The sequence below is a fragment of the Lolium perenne genome, chromosome 4 (genome assembly GCF_019359855.2).
Source record: "Lolium perenne isolate Kyuss_39 chromosome 4, Kyuss_2.0, whole genome shotgun sequence".
Taxonomy (NCBI): Eukaryota; Viridiplantae; Streptophyta; class Magnoliopsida; order Poales; family Poaceae; genus Lolium; species Lolium perenne.
In genome coordinates, this window is record NC_067247.2 from 105,257,817 (window position 1) to 105,271,706 (window position 13,890).

General features: G+C 45.6%; 1 protein-coding gene across 1 annotated transcript; it reads left to right on the plus strand.

Annotated features, from left to right (window-relative positions):
* Positions 1–204: 204 nt before the first annotated feature.
* Positions 205–3,990, plus strand: LOC127348549 (fe(2+) transport protein 1). The gene is made up of 2 exons (XM_051374537.2): positions 205–954; positions 3,338–3,990. Exons 1-2 carry the CDS (start codon positions 313–315, stop codon positions 3,791–3,793), a joined length of 1,098 nt encoding a protein of 365 aa, XP_051230497.1. The 5' UTR covers positions 205–312; the 3' UTR covers positions 3,794–3,990.
* Positions 3,991–13,890: the final 9,900 nt, after the last annotated feature.

A 13,890-nucleotide genomic window follows, 5' to 3' on the forward strand; every position in this document is an offset into this window, starting at 1 on the left:
TTTGTTTTAGAAAATAGTTTTTTTTCCTATATATCTTCTACAATGTTGACCTTCCCTTATTTTGATAAAATATTAGGGCATCCACTTGAATACCCATGAACTGAAGTGGGACCGGCGGCCTAAGCTTCCACCAGCTTCAAACCCTATATAAAACCTCACCCACACACATCAAAGTACTTACACTACGTACTCATCCATCTTGTCGAAGTAACTTGCTAGCTCCTCACTGAAGGTCAAGACGAGAAAGCTGCTCAATAAGCTAACTCGCCCAAGTTCCCAACAAGGACGTCAAGACCGCACCAAGATCGAGCAATGTCGTCGTCGTCACAGGCCCTAGCCCTCGTCTCGTTTGCCCTCCTGCTCATCTGCTCCACTCCCCTCCTCGCTGAGGCACAGCAGTCACAGTCGGTGTCCGACGTGTGCGCCGACCCTTCGTTGGACAGCGCCTGCCACAACGTTCCCAAGGCGCTGCGCCTGAAGCTGATCGCCATCCCGACCATCCTCATCTCCAGCGTGATCGGCGTTTGCCTGCCGCTCTTCGCACGGTCGGTGCCTGCGCTCCAGCCCGACCGCAGCCTCTTCTCCATCGTCAAGGCCTTCGCGTCGGGCGTCATCCTCGCCACCGGCTACATGCACGTGCTGCCGGACTCCTTCAACAACCTCACCTCGCCCTGCCTCCCCAAGAAGCCGTGGGGTGACTTCTCCTTCACCGCCTTCGTCGCCATGCTCGCCGCCATCTTCACGCTCATGGTCGACTCGCTCATGCTCACCTTCTACAACCGGAAGAAGGGCGGCGCTACCGGCCCCAGCAGCGCTGTGGTCGCAGATCACGAGAGCCCGGAGCAGGGAGGACACTGGCACAGTCACGGCCACGGTCATGGCCACGGCGTGGCCGTAGCAGACGACGCCGAGGCTGGTAAGATGCAGCTGCGACGAAACCGCGTCGTCGTTCAGGTAATCTTGTGTTGCTCTTGCAGCCTTGCACAATTCCTACTTAATGGAGCAGCTAATTAACTTGTGGGCCTGAATTGCATCCTTTCTCACTGTCAATAATCAATGAACTATTGAACTTGTATTCTCTCTGTTCCCAAACTTTGCATCCTGGGTTGAGTTAAAGTCAAACTTTATACATTTTGATTAATATTTTTAGAGAAAAATATTAACACTTATAATGTAAAATTTATATTATTAGAGTGTCATGAAATATATATTTTCATATTATATGTATTTGGTATTTTCGATGTTGATATTTTTCTTACATGACTACAAAATTAATTTTAACTAAACCCAAAACACCGAGTAAATAAAAACGGAGTGAGTAGTGCTTGTGCTTATAATACGATTTATAAGTCGACCATTGCTCTAGTGCGATTTCTGTATTCTCGTACGGAATAGGAACTCTTTTGCAGTACATATACTCTGTACTTGGTACTTAGATGTACTTGAGTACGTAGTAGTTAATTAACCTTTTTTATCGATCAAGTACATCACCATGACAAAAAAAAACTCCAAATTACTAGTAGTCCTTGTCTTCGAGATTGGTTTCATAGTTGACCATGTCTCGAGTGACGACATATTGTTTTGGTTCGGATAGTCAGATGCCAACTGATACCAGAATCCGTCCGTACAAACGTACAGCCCCTCGGACCTTCAGGAGGCAATCGACTCCAAATGGCCATATGCACGCGCTCCGTTGACATTGTCTCCCATGAAAATGATACACGTGGATTACCATGAATGGAGATCATCTTTAGAATTTCATCAGTACTTGAGAATTTTTAATTCGACCAAATGTTATCTCTGTTGTGAAGTGAAAAATGACCAAGCTAATGCCGTAGTATTTGATTGTTGTGACGAGGGATCGACAACTGAATCAAACACGGTGGCATAATAATCTTCCATTTATCTACCTAATAATTGTTTAACATGTCGACATTAGGATAGGTTTAACTATTAGCTCAATTAAGCTTCTAGGAGTTACTACATGTCTGACTTTAGCTTTCCTAAAGAAATCAAACTTATATCAAGCATGATACAAGCAAAGCTGACATTTTCTTAGTATTATTGATTACTAACTCAGGTCTCACATAGCTAGATTAAATTAGTTTACCAAATGTTTGTAGCAGTTTATATATCAACATGTGGATCATGTAAGATCATTAGTATAATTTTATCAACACTTGAGAATTATTCGTCTAAGTGTTTGTACAACTTTATCAAAAGTTTTTCCCCTTTATCAAAATAATGTTGTATTTGGTAGTCATGACTAGAGATCGATCAACCGAATCAAACATGGTGGTGTAATCTTCCATTTTTCTATCCTATACTTTTGGGCTCGGCCTTTGATTCAAAAGAATTTTGCACAGTAGGATATTTAGAGGATTTGGATCCCTATGATTTTCCCCCTATAAGAAGGTCGTTTAATACACATGATTACAATCCTTAGGACTTTCTAGTAAGGATTCTTATGCCCTCAATTTCAGAGGAAACTAATTATCCGCTCAAACCTTTTTTATACTATTTTTTCATGTGCTATCAAACACTCTTTAGCCAAATTTATGTAATTTTCTGATCCTGTAGAATTGGAGAGGACATGTCGACATTAGGATATTATTTAACTATGCACTCAATTAAGTAGATAGGAATACGTTACACGTCTGACTTTAGTTTTCCAAACTAAATGGAACACTAAGATTAAGTTGGCTAGGTGCAAGGCTGACTTTTTTCCTCATTATTGGCTAGTTGAGGCTTCCAACGGTTAGATTAAGTTAATGACTTTTTCCTCCTTAAGTTTTATAGCTAGCCATGTATAGTGCTAGTATCTTAGCTACTACCATGCATCCTAGCCCCACAAAAAATATTGTTGTGGCAGGTAATTATGGATAAAAGAGGAGATTAGAATATCATAGGTACATAATGTATCATAGCGCACATCATGAAAAAATTTACTATCAAACAAATCTTGTACACAAATTTATATTGGAATTCTACAAATTAATTAATATAGCAAAACTATGACACTAGTCTATGAAACTATGCATTATGGATCTAGTATCATACAAAAGTATCATATGCATGATACTACTATATGATACTACCCACTATGACCAGCCTAAACAACAATTGTGTATTCTGACTATAGGCTAGAAAAATGAAAACAGTCAGCACTTTAACCTTTCTTTATGAAGCACTAACGCTAATTAACAAGCAGGAGAGATTCTTCTCCGCTGTTGCCGTCGAATTTAAAACCGTACCATTAAATGCACGTCTAGTTTCTGTTCTACTACATGCTTAGTTAATTTCTCTGCCGGCCGGTGGCGCTCGTGCGTGCGTGCAGGTTCTCGAGATGGGCATCGTGGTGCACTCGGTGGTGATCGGGCTGGGCATGGGCGCGTCGCAGAGCGTGTGCACCATCCGGCCGCTGGTGGCGGCCATGTGCTTCCACCAGATGTTCGAGGGCATGGGCCTCGGCGGCTGCATCCTCCAGGCGGAGTACGGCATGAAGATGAAGGCCGGCCTCGTCTTCTTCTTCTCCACCACCACGCCCTTCGGGATCGCGCTCGGCCTGGCGCTCACCAAGGTCTACAAGGACAACAGCCCCACCGCGCTCATCGTCGTCGGCCTGCTCAACGCCGCCTCGGCCGGGCTGCTGCACTACATGGCGCTCGTGGAGCTCCTCGCCGCCGACTTCATGGGGCCCAAGCTGCAGGGAAGCGTCAGGCTCCAGCTCATCTGCCTCACCGCCGTCCTCCTCGGCGCTGGCGGCATGTCCGTCATGGCCAAGTGGGCGTGACCGTGCGACGGCTCTCCCGCGCGTGGCGTGGCCACGCCCTGCAGTATGCTCTACGTGTAGTATGCAACTATGCATTGCCGCCCTAGACTAGTAATTAAGCTCGCGTGATGGATCACCCTCAGCCAGCAGGTCACGTTGTAAACTTGTAATCTTTGTACTTGTCGTACACGTCTAATGGACAAGAAATACTATGTGTAAAAAGTAAAAACTGACGATACTTTGCTCATGTTTACTCGCTGTCCACATGTCATATTTGGGAATAGGTCTGGGTCGCTAGATTTGACACCAAGGGGGCTCCGGCGAGCCTGACCCACCGTTCCATCACAAGTTTAGTTTCAGTTAACTTTTTGCATGTTTTGTACATGCTTCAAACTCATGCATGTTTAGATGCGAAGACTCGGTGTCTGCTGTAATTCTTATTGCAATGCTGGAAATGTTTTCATTAACAAATCTAAATATTGTCCCCCACATGATGATGCAAGCGTGTGTTGACTTTTATCTTGGAGTTTTGCTGTGGCTGATGGAGATTTGCTGCATACTCTCTTACTTTTGGCTCCATATGTTCTTCAAAATGTTGTCGTAATTCTTGCAACATTTTTAACCCACTGTGAAATAAAATGTTGAAATGATGCTACAATAGCACCTAAATATTGATGCTACAATAGCGTATGATCAAAATAATCGGATGGGTGAGATCTGACTCGCTCTAGTGACATCCAACGATGGAGTAGGCGGAGAATGGAATTCCCAAGTACCCGGAGCACGCTCACCATTACGCTAGACGCCCAAGCAATGTAAACCATAGTTTACTCGAGTAATAGGTCAAATTAATCGCCTGGGGTGGTAGAGGAGAGAATGGTGCTGAGTACCTGCCCTCGCCATAGTATGATGCATGCAAGTTTATCAAGAAGTCAGATGAACTCGATTTTGACCACATTTATTGATAAAATAATCTATAACCATAGTACTAAATGTATACCGCCAAAATAATATACATTATGGTGAATGTAATGATATTGATTTAGCATTCTAGGTATTGATATGTTTTTTCGCATACTTGATCAAATTTTATATCGTTTGGTTCTTATTATTTTGGCAAGTGCAAAGTACGTTTTGTATGGTAGCAGCACCTAGTAGACACGGGGGAAAATGAAGAAGAAATGAAAGCGAAACCATAAAATCGAAACTTGAGATTTTATTGAGTAGGCAATAATAGTCGGAAAAAAGAGTTCGCGTTCTTTTTAGAATCTGGGAAAAAAAAGTTGACGTAGTAATCGGTTGGAACTTCCTTCACTGGGCTCCAGAGCGCAGGTTGGGCCAAGAATCGTCGGCGTGCAAACGGCGCAGACGGTTTCTTTAGGCCCCTCGATCGGTCAGATAGATGTTGGTGGGCCGGACAAAGCGGCTCTCGCAATTTCGTTGGCCCTCCTGAGAATCAAACAGCTCATTGGGTGTTGAGAATAAGCTAAAAAAAACAAATTGGGTGTTGAGAAATGCACCGTGTACTATCGCAGCGCAAGCCAAATACTGTACGTATTTTTTTTTCTTTTTCTTTTTGCATGGTAATACGATTCTCATTGATAAATAAAAGATGAGATATAAAGTACGTATACACCGATCTTACAGATCTGGAAAGATAGGATATACCTATGTGACAAACCAACGCCTATCCATCTTCTTCGACACCACCGTAGCAGCCACCAAGGAAAAAATGGACAGATCACCTCTTCACCTGAGCTCGACGCGGTTCCATCGCCGATCATCAACTTTTCGGACCTCCAATGTAGTTTGTCATAGGACAAACCATTGCCGTTGAAAAAATCAAACCAGGGTAGCATGTCCCTAGACACGCCATCGTTCCTGGTAAATTAGGCAAAGAAGGCCATACCACTACACTAGACGTCTATACGTGATGTAGTAATACATCGCTTCAGCTCGTGGACAGAAAGAAGTGTTTGGGCGACCTACGTGTCCACGATACTCCTACGCAGGCACACCACGATTCATCCCCGTGTGGTGCATCTTGAGCGGCGTCTGGTCCCGGAAGTTTTCCCCGTCGTGCGCTCTTGGTTTCCGGCACGTGCAGCCTGCTTGTGCTTGGCTACACCTACAGGTAGCGAGCGAGATCCGGGCAATGCGCACGCGGGACCATGCATGGCTGATGCCTCCGTGCCGGGACCGCCGACCGGACGCGGAACATGTTGCCATTCATTGAAAAATGTCTCGCTTCATATGTCCGACTCGTCCAGCCTAACACGTTTTGCCGTTCTAGGCTAAAAAGAGATACAGTTTCCCTGAGATACAGTTTCCCGGCACTCCAACATCACTACAGGAATGGGAGGCTATGCCGAGGGCCAGGCTATACGCCGACGGCAAAAAGTCGGGGCCGTCGGCGTATGGTCCGGCCAGGCCAGCCTGCCCTTTCAACACTCGGCGAAACGTGGCCGTCGGCGTAGCGACCTCTACGCCGAGGGCAGCCCTCGGCATATCTTTGGCCCTAGGCGTAGACAGGGCTACGCCGACGGCCACCCTTGGCGTAGGCTATTTTTCAAATTTGTCTAATTTTGTAAAAATCATAACTAATTCATATGATGTCAGAAAAATGCGTATGAGGTATCAAAATGTTCAGAAAAACATCCTCTATCCGTTTATGTCAAAATCATGCATATTTGAATCATGTAGAATAACATGTTAACATAGAAACAATTCAATCACTTTCTGATATGTTCTCAGTTTCCCGTTTTAGCCAGATGGCAATTTAAACGAAGTCAGAAAATCTCGCGGAGCCGCATGACATCATTTTATGTGTCCTAGTAACCACTCCAAAAGATGGAATTGGGATACGACAATTATTTTGGAAAACCCTTCAGGCTATCAAGTCCGGATTTCTATGGCTTTTAGGGCAATGAGTAGGAAACGGCCCGTGACACCGCATAGTTTGTCGGAACGAGACCATATTTGGCACGTGCGTGGTCCCTGGGATGGGAAGCAATGCCCCGGGAGCGCATTTCCAATCCGACCCATGGGCGATGGTTTTTTCATTTTCGGGGTGCCAAAACAGGTTTTTTTGTGAAGGAACTACATGGGGCGCATTTTAGTATTGCGCGAGACCTCTGCGTAGTGGTAGGATACCGCCTTCGCACCCCATATCACATGCCATATGTGCGCGCTAGCTATCTGGGAATCCATGCGGCTTCCTGCGGTGTCCCGCCGAATCCGCTGGAAAGTGACCGGATTTGAACTAGGGCTACACTTTCCGTCGCTCAATAAATTCCGCAAAAATTGTTTTTAGGTCTATGACATATCAGTTTATGTGCTAATTTTTGTCCGTTTAGCGCGAAGGTAAACGGGTGCACCAGCGCGCCCGGTACGGCCATACCGCATCTTCGTGGGGGGCCCCTTTTGGCCAAATGACAATTTAAACAAAGTCAGAAAATCCCGCGGAGCCGCATGGCGTCATTTTATGTGTCCTAGTAACCACTCCAAAAGTCGGAATTAGGATACGGCAATTATTTTGGAAAACCCTTCACAAACAGGGCTATCACGTCCGGAGTTCTATGACTTTTAGGTCAAATGAGTAGGAAACGGCCCGTGACACCGCATAGTTTGTCGGAACGAGGCCATATTTGGCACGTGCGTGGTCCCTGGGATGGGAAGCAAGGCCCCGGGAGCGGATTTCCAATCCGACCCATGGGCGATGGTTTTTTTCATTTTCGGGGTGCCAAAACGGGTTTATTTTGTGAAGCAGCTACATGGGGCGCATTTTAGTATTGCGAGAGACCTCCGCGTAGTGGTAGGACACCGCCTTCGCACCACATATCACATGTCATATGTGCGCGCTAGCTATCTGGGAATCCATGCGGCTTCCTGCGGTGTCCCCCCGAATCCGCTGGAAACTGACCGGATTTGAACTAGGGGTACACTTTCCGTCGCTCAATAAATTCCGCAAAAAATGTTTTTATGTCTATAACACATCACTTTATGTGCTAATTTTTGTCCGTTTAGCGTGTTGGCGAATGGTGCACCAACCCGCCCGATACGGCCATTTCGCATCTCGCGAGGGGGCTGTTTTGGCCACATGGCAAATTGGGTGTCATATTTGGATTCCTCTAATTTTTAGGTTCAAATGATGATATGTATGTTATATTTAGATTCCTCTCATTTTTCTGATCGATTTAGACATATTATTTGTGGAATTTTGATTTTCCGATTTAAAGATATTAATTATTCAATATTAAATAGAAAAAGACCAAAAAATAAAATCATTTTATTTTTATTTGAATTCAATATTATTATTACTTATATATATTCATTGTTGTCTACTTAAGTAATTGTTTGGGATTCAAAAATAAAGAAGTGTGCATCACGGTTCAAGGGTTAATAGGGTTGATATGCTATTATTATCAGCAAGAGGTGTCAATTCTATAATGGAAGCTCATCTGAATGGAACCAAGAAGTTAAGCGTGCTGAGGCTGGAGTAGTGTGAGGATGGGTGACCGGCCGGGAAGTTTAACCATGATTGTAATTTGACATAAGATTAAGTGTAGTTAGAGTTAAAAGTGTATTGGGTGAAAGATAAACAAGTAAAAAAAAGGAAAAAAAGGAAAAAAATTGTGTAAAAGAAATTAAAATTTTAAAAGTCTATGCCTAGGGTTTTGCCGTCGGCATATAGAAAAAAAAAATTTCGAATTTTTTTTTTTTTTGAATTTTTTTGGAAACGGGAAATTTGAATTTTTTAAAAGTCTATGCCGAGGGTTTTGCCGTCGGCGTAGCGTGCTACGCCGAGGGCCGGGCTACGCCGACGGCGATAGTGCCTTTGCCGAGGGACTTACACGCCGAGGAGCTATGCCGAGGGCGGCCCTCGGCATAGCCTACGCCGAGGGCCAAAGCATGCTACGCCGAGGGTTCCCGGCCCTCGGCATATAGCCCCATTCCTGTAGTGCACGGCGTCGAGTCCGAGCTTTCTATGGATCTCGCTCGGCCGTGACCACTTGCTAGAAACCTATCTTGCGCCGAAATCGAACATGGCCAATCCTACGATGGCGTGGCCACACTGCCCGCACGGAGAACCTATCCTATGAAACCTGCTAACGGCGTCTTCAACGGCTTGACGGAAATCGGACGCTAAAATAGACGCGAACCGTCAGTTTGCGTCGGGTTGAATGGTTGAAATCGACCGCGCGTCCGTTTGCATGTAAGGGTGTTTTCAACGGTCCGACGTATAATTTTTTTCCCATTGAAAATCCACAATTTACATAATTCTAAAAATATATCAAAACGCTAAAACCTAGATACGGACTACTGCTCATCGTCATTGACTAGGTCGATGAACTCCGGCATCCGCCATGGGAGATGGTACGCTGGCGGTGGAGGAGGAAGGGCAGCCTGCGGTGACTTCTGCCAGGCCATCGGCGGAGTAGGAGGTTGTGGTGATGGTGGCCACGGATCTCAGGCCGTCGAAGGATCAGCAGACGGCGCGCGCCCATGGATACGTGTCGGCGTGGTAGGAGGAGTCGCTGGCCTCCCCTGCGCCAGTGACGACTCACGAAGCTGGATGGCCTCCGCCCCACATTGCGAGTTGGACGAGCTCGCTATTGTCCATTGCAATGAAAATGGCCACCTCCTCGCTAATGTCCAGCGGATGGATCTCCGGATCCCACGTCGGGTCGTCGTTGTCGTCGTGGCCGTTGTCTCCGCCTTGTACATATGGCCATCCGACGGGGCCTCGTACTCGGCCACGGCCTCGGCATCGTCGTCCTCGTACACGTCCACGTCACTGTCGTCGTCCTCGTCCACGGCGAGCTCGCGATCGAAATGCTCGACGTCGTCGAGGTATCCCGCTCGGAGGCGTGCGTCAAACTCCCGCGTCCAGAACAAGATCCAGTTGTAGGAATTGAGTGCGTACACCGGATCTTCTCAGAGGTCAGCCGACAAGATGGCTCGGCGGCGCACCCCGTCACGGCACTCTCGGCCCTCGCGTGGCACGAGAGGGACCGACACACGCCTGGAGTTGAGGTACCAGCCCTCTAGGCAGGCTCGCATCCAGCCATGGTACCGGCCGGTTCTTCTCCCAGAGGCGGCGCGTGATTCGATGTGGACGTACCGCCCTACCTGCGGTTTTTTGCCGGACCACGAGCCGCTTGCCTCGTGGGCGTCTTCGTCTTGCGGTGCGGCCAACCCTTCCCCTTGGTGTCGGTCGGGTGGATACGGCGGGCTTTGGCAATGGCGTTGTCGAGAAAATGGGCGCCGCTAGCGGATCTTAAAAAGGCTCGAACGCCACCTCGCTTTCCATGCCCTGCCATAAGCCGTTGTGAAGCCGCCGACCAACGCACCGCTCGGAATGCGAGGCGCGCCATTAATGCGGCGTAGAAAAGCTGCAACACGCCGCTCGTAAGTTATGCCGCGCAGAAGAAGGAGCATTTGTGTTGCCATTAATGTGCGAGAAGCGTGCGAACGACTGCGATGTCCGCGCAAACGCAGACGTGATACATATTTGAATCGCGTTTGCGTTTAGATAGACGGATCGAACACTATACGTCGAGCCGCTGAGCTAAAGTAGAGACGCATATTTTGAGCGCACGATAGCAAGTCATGCACCAGCTGAACCGGTCGATTATGAGCCTTTGGATCTTACTGTGGTGTTCTTCTCTCTCTGGGAGCCGTCCAAGTCTGCTCTCTCACACACACACGGTTAGATTCAGATTAGGGATTTCTGATTGGAAAAGCTCTGAATTTTATTGAAATCGGGATCTTGTGAATTTCTAATGGGAGCTAACGGGATATGGTTCCAATCAAATATGGAGATATGGTCCAAAATCCATATCAAATCAGAACATGGAGCTGACGGTGATTATTGTTGACTCCTCATTCTCCTTTTCCCTCTTCTGATCCAGTTTAAGCGTCTCATAGCCCAGCAATAGATCACGCTACCAGAGAGTGCAAGGGAGATGGGATCCGAGAAGACCTTTCGTCCATTTAGACAACGCTCCAAAGTTCGATTTGTAAATATACTAGCATTCCACGGTGTGGTCAGATCTGATACCCTTATTTTGTATCCAATGGTAAATGGTTCACAACCCATATGTGTAGCTGGTGCATAGATACCTTTGTTTCATAGGATACGAGTTCTGCCCGCACGTATAGGAGGGGAGGCAGGAAGATGGAGTGTGTGCAGCCTCCAAGCACACCTTAGCAGAGCTTGTCACAAAGGACTAGCTCGCCAGAGCGGCAAACATCAAAGATAAAAACCATATATCGGAGCAGACAGACCTGCAACCACACCAACTAACATGAACACCAGCCGGATCCTAGGAGATCCGTACATAAGACAACTCCACACGCCCTTTCATGGTAGCGGTGACTCTCTAAAGATGGAATAAAGTCCTCCCCGTCTAGCCTCCGTTCTGGTGATGCGTCTTGCTTCGCCGGCGAGCGTGCGGGTTTGTCTTCTGCGGATCTTGCTGGATTTGGCATGTGTTCTTTATGATCTACACTTCTCTTCATCGGTGATGCCTGCTGCTCTTACGTTGGTTATGTGAGGTCTTAGCACGGCAACTTTTTTTTTTGTCTAATACAATAAAATCTAATACGACTAGCTTTGCCTTGTGCCAATGAGCAGGGCCGTAGCTGAGAAATCGGAGGCATGGTGCGTACCAAAAGATATCATAAACTTATCTTAATTCAGATGTATGTAGATGTTATTTAGTGTATTGATACATTCAAATTTAAACAAATTTGTGACATTTTTTTCACGACCAAGGGACTAAGATAAATGACTCTACTATTTGAATAATATATATGATTTAAAGCTATATGTATTGGATTACGTGTAGAGATGGTTTTTACTACTACCTCCCAGTATTACACACTTCCAGAAAAAATTAATCGCTGATTTGGTCGACAAAATATGAGAAAAATGCCGCAAAAATTATACCATTTGATTCATATTTTAAAAAGCTTCTAGTGATATGTTTTTTTGTATTAAGTTGACCCAATTAGTAGTTAAAAAGATTCACAAAAAATTAATATCTTGATAAACCGGTATAGAAATAGTACTTACTTCTTTCCAAATTAGGATGCATATAGTTTTAGTCAAAGTCAAGCTTTTTTAAAGTTTGAGCAACTATGTATAGAAAAATATCAATATCTAAAATTTTAAATGCAGATACTATGAAAATATATTTCATGATGGTTTTAAAAATATTAGTTTGAGATTATAAATGTTGACTCTTTTTCTATATAGTTGGTCAAACTTTAAAAAATTAACTTTATCCAAATATTATAGACATCCTATTTTGAATTAAAAGGAATATGAAAAGGGTTAACATGGACGTATAGAGATGGAATGTTGGAAACACAGGAAGAGGCATTAGAGCATCTCCAGTCGCGTCCCCCAAACCGTCCTCCAAAGGGATTTGGGACACGCCGGACAAAAAAACGTTCCCAGCCGCGTTTTCCAAAGCCGTTTTTTGTCCGGCGCGCCCCGATATGGTGTTCGGTGCCCCGAGGCCGTCCCCGCCCCACAGGGGACGCTCCGGGCACGCCGGACACAATGAAAAGCGAGACGGGATCCCACATATCGGCGACTATTTCCATAAACCGTTGGTTCGCGCTTTTTTCTCGTCGCTCCTTCCCTCCCGCGCCTCCAACCCCTCCACCGCCGCTGGATTTGCCGGCCGTTTCGACGACTGATCTCTTCTGAGAGTCGGCACCATCGTCGCGACTGACACTCTTGCCAGTCGTTCCGCCGCCGCCGCTTCGCCTGCGCGTCCTAGAACGCGGCGTCAAATCCGCCCCACCTCCGCGCACACAAGGTGCTCGACGACTTGCCAGGTACGCGTGATTGGCCGCTATTCGCTGCATCGTCTGCCGCAGCGCAATTTTAACCATTGATTTTGCTTCAGACATGGATAGCGACGACGAGAGGGGAGGACGAGCAAGCCTTCGACGACGACCTCCGGGAGCATTTGTTGATCATCGCGGCCCTCCAGGACGTGCTTAACGCCGAGGCGGAGAAGAGTTGATCATGAGTTGCCTATAGATTTTGCTGATTTCCTCGCCATGCACGTAGAGATCCGTGATAGCAATGTTCAGGAGCAACTTCAAGCTGATCTCGTTGAGCATTTGTGGAGGATCAAAAGATTGTCAGCAAATGCCGCAGCACATTGATCTAGCCCTATTTATTTACATTTGTTTAGTTGTTTTATTGTTTGTTGTATTTTAATTTAAAAACAATCTCCGCCAAAATATTTATTTGTATGCTATATTTGATAATGGTTGTGTTTCTAAAAACCCTTATTTAATGTTTGGGGGCGGCGTTTGGGGGACGCGACTGGGGAGCGACATCCCCAAACGTGGCACGAACAAAACACATCTCTCAAACGCTCAATCCAGTGCCGTTTGGGGCAACGGTTTTGGTTTGGGGGACGCGAGTGAAGATGCTCTTAGCATGCAATTACTTTTGAGGAACTGCACCCAAACAATTAGAGTCATAGCCAGTAAGTAGCGACTGTGCTGACGAGCCAAAGTTTTCATACGTTTGCAGATTTGTAGAAAGGAGTAAATGGTCCATCCGTTCTAAAATGTAAGACGTCTAAGAATTATTTAAAGTTAATGTTTTTAAGTTTGACTAAGTTTATACATAAAAATATCAATATTTACAATAGTGAATCAACATCAATAGATTCACCATAAATTTTATTTTTTTCATATGTTCATTTCATATTATGGATTTAAATATTTTTTCCTAAATATTTGGTCAACGTTGGTAAGGCTTCACTTTTGACCAATCCTTAAACGTCTTACATTTTGTGACGGAGTGAGTATTATTTATTGCCTAATGTAATCTTAGGATTAAGATGGCTAAGTCATAAAATTTGGGGCCCTAATATTTTGAGGGCCATATGCAAGTGCACGCTCTGCACATGCTCTACATATCGGCCTGCCAAGGAGGGAGGCGTGAGAATGGCGACGCCTTCGGCATGGTCAAGTGTTTATTGTTTTCACTAGGTGGTCCAAATATATTTTTGTAGTTTTTATTATTTTTAGGTTTTCTTATACTGCTACTGAAGATTATGAATAGATTGGTAGCATTTTTG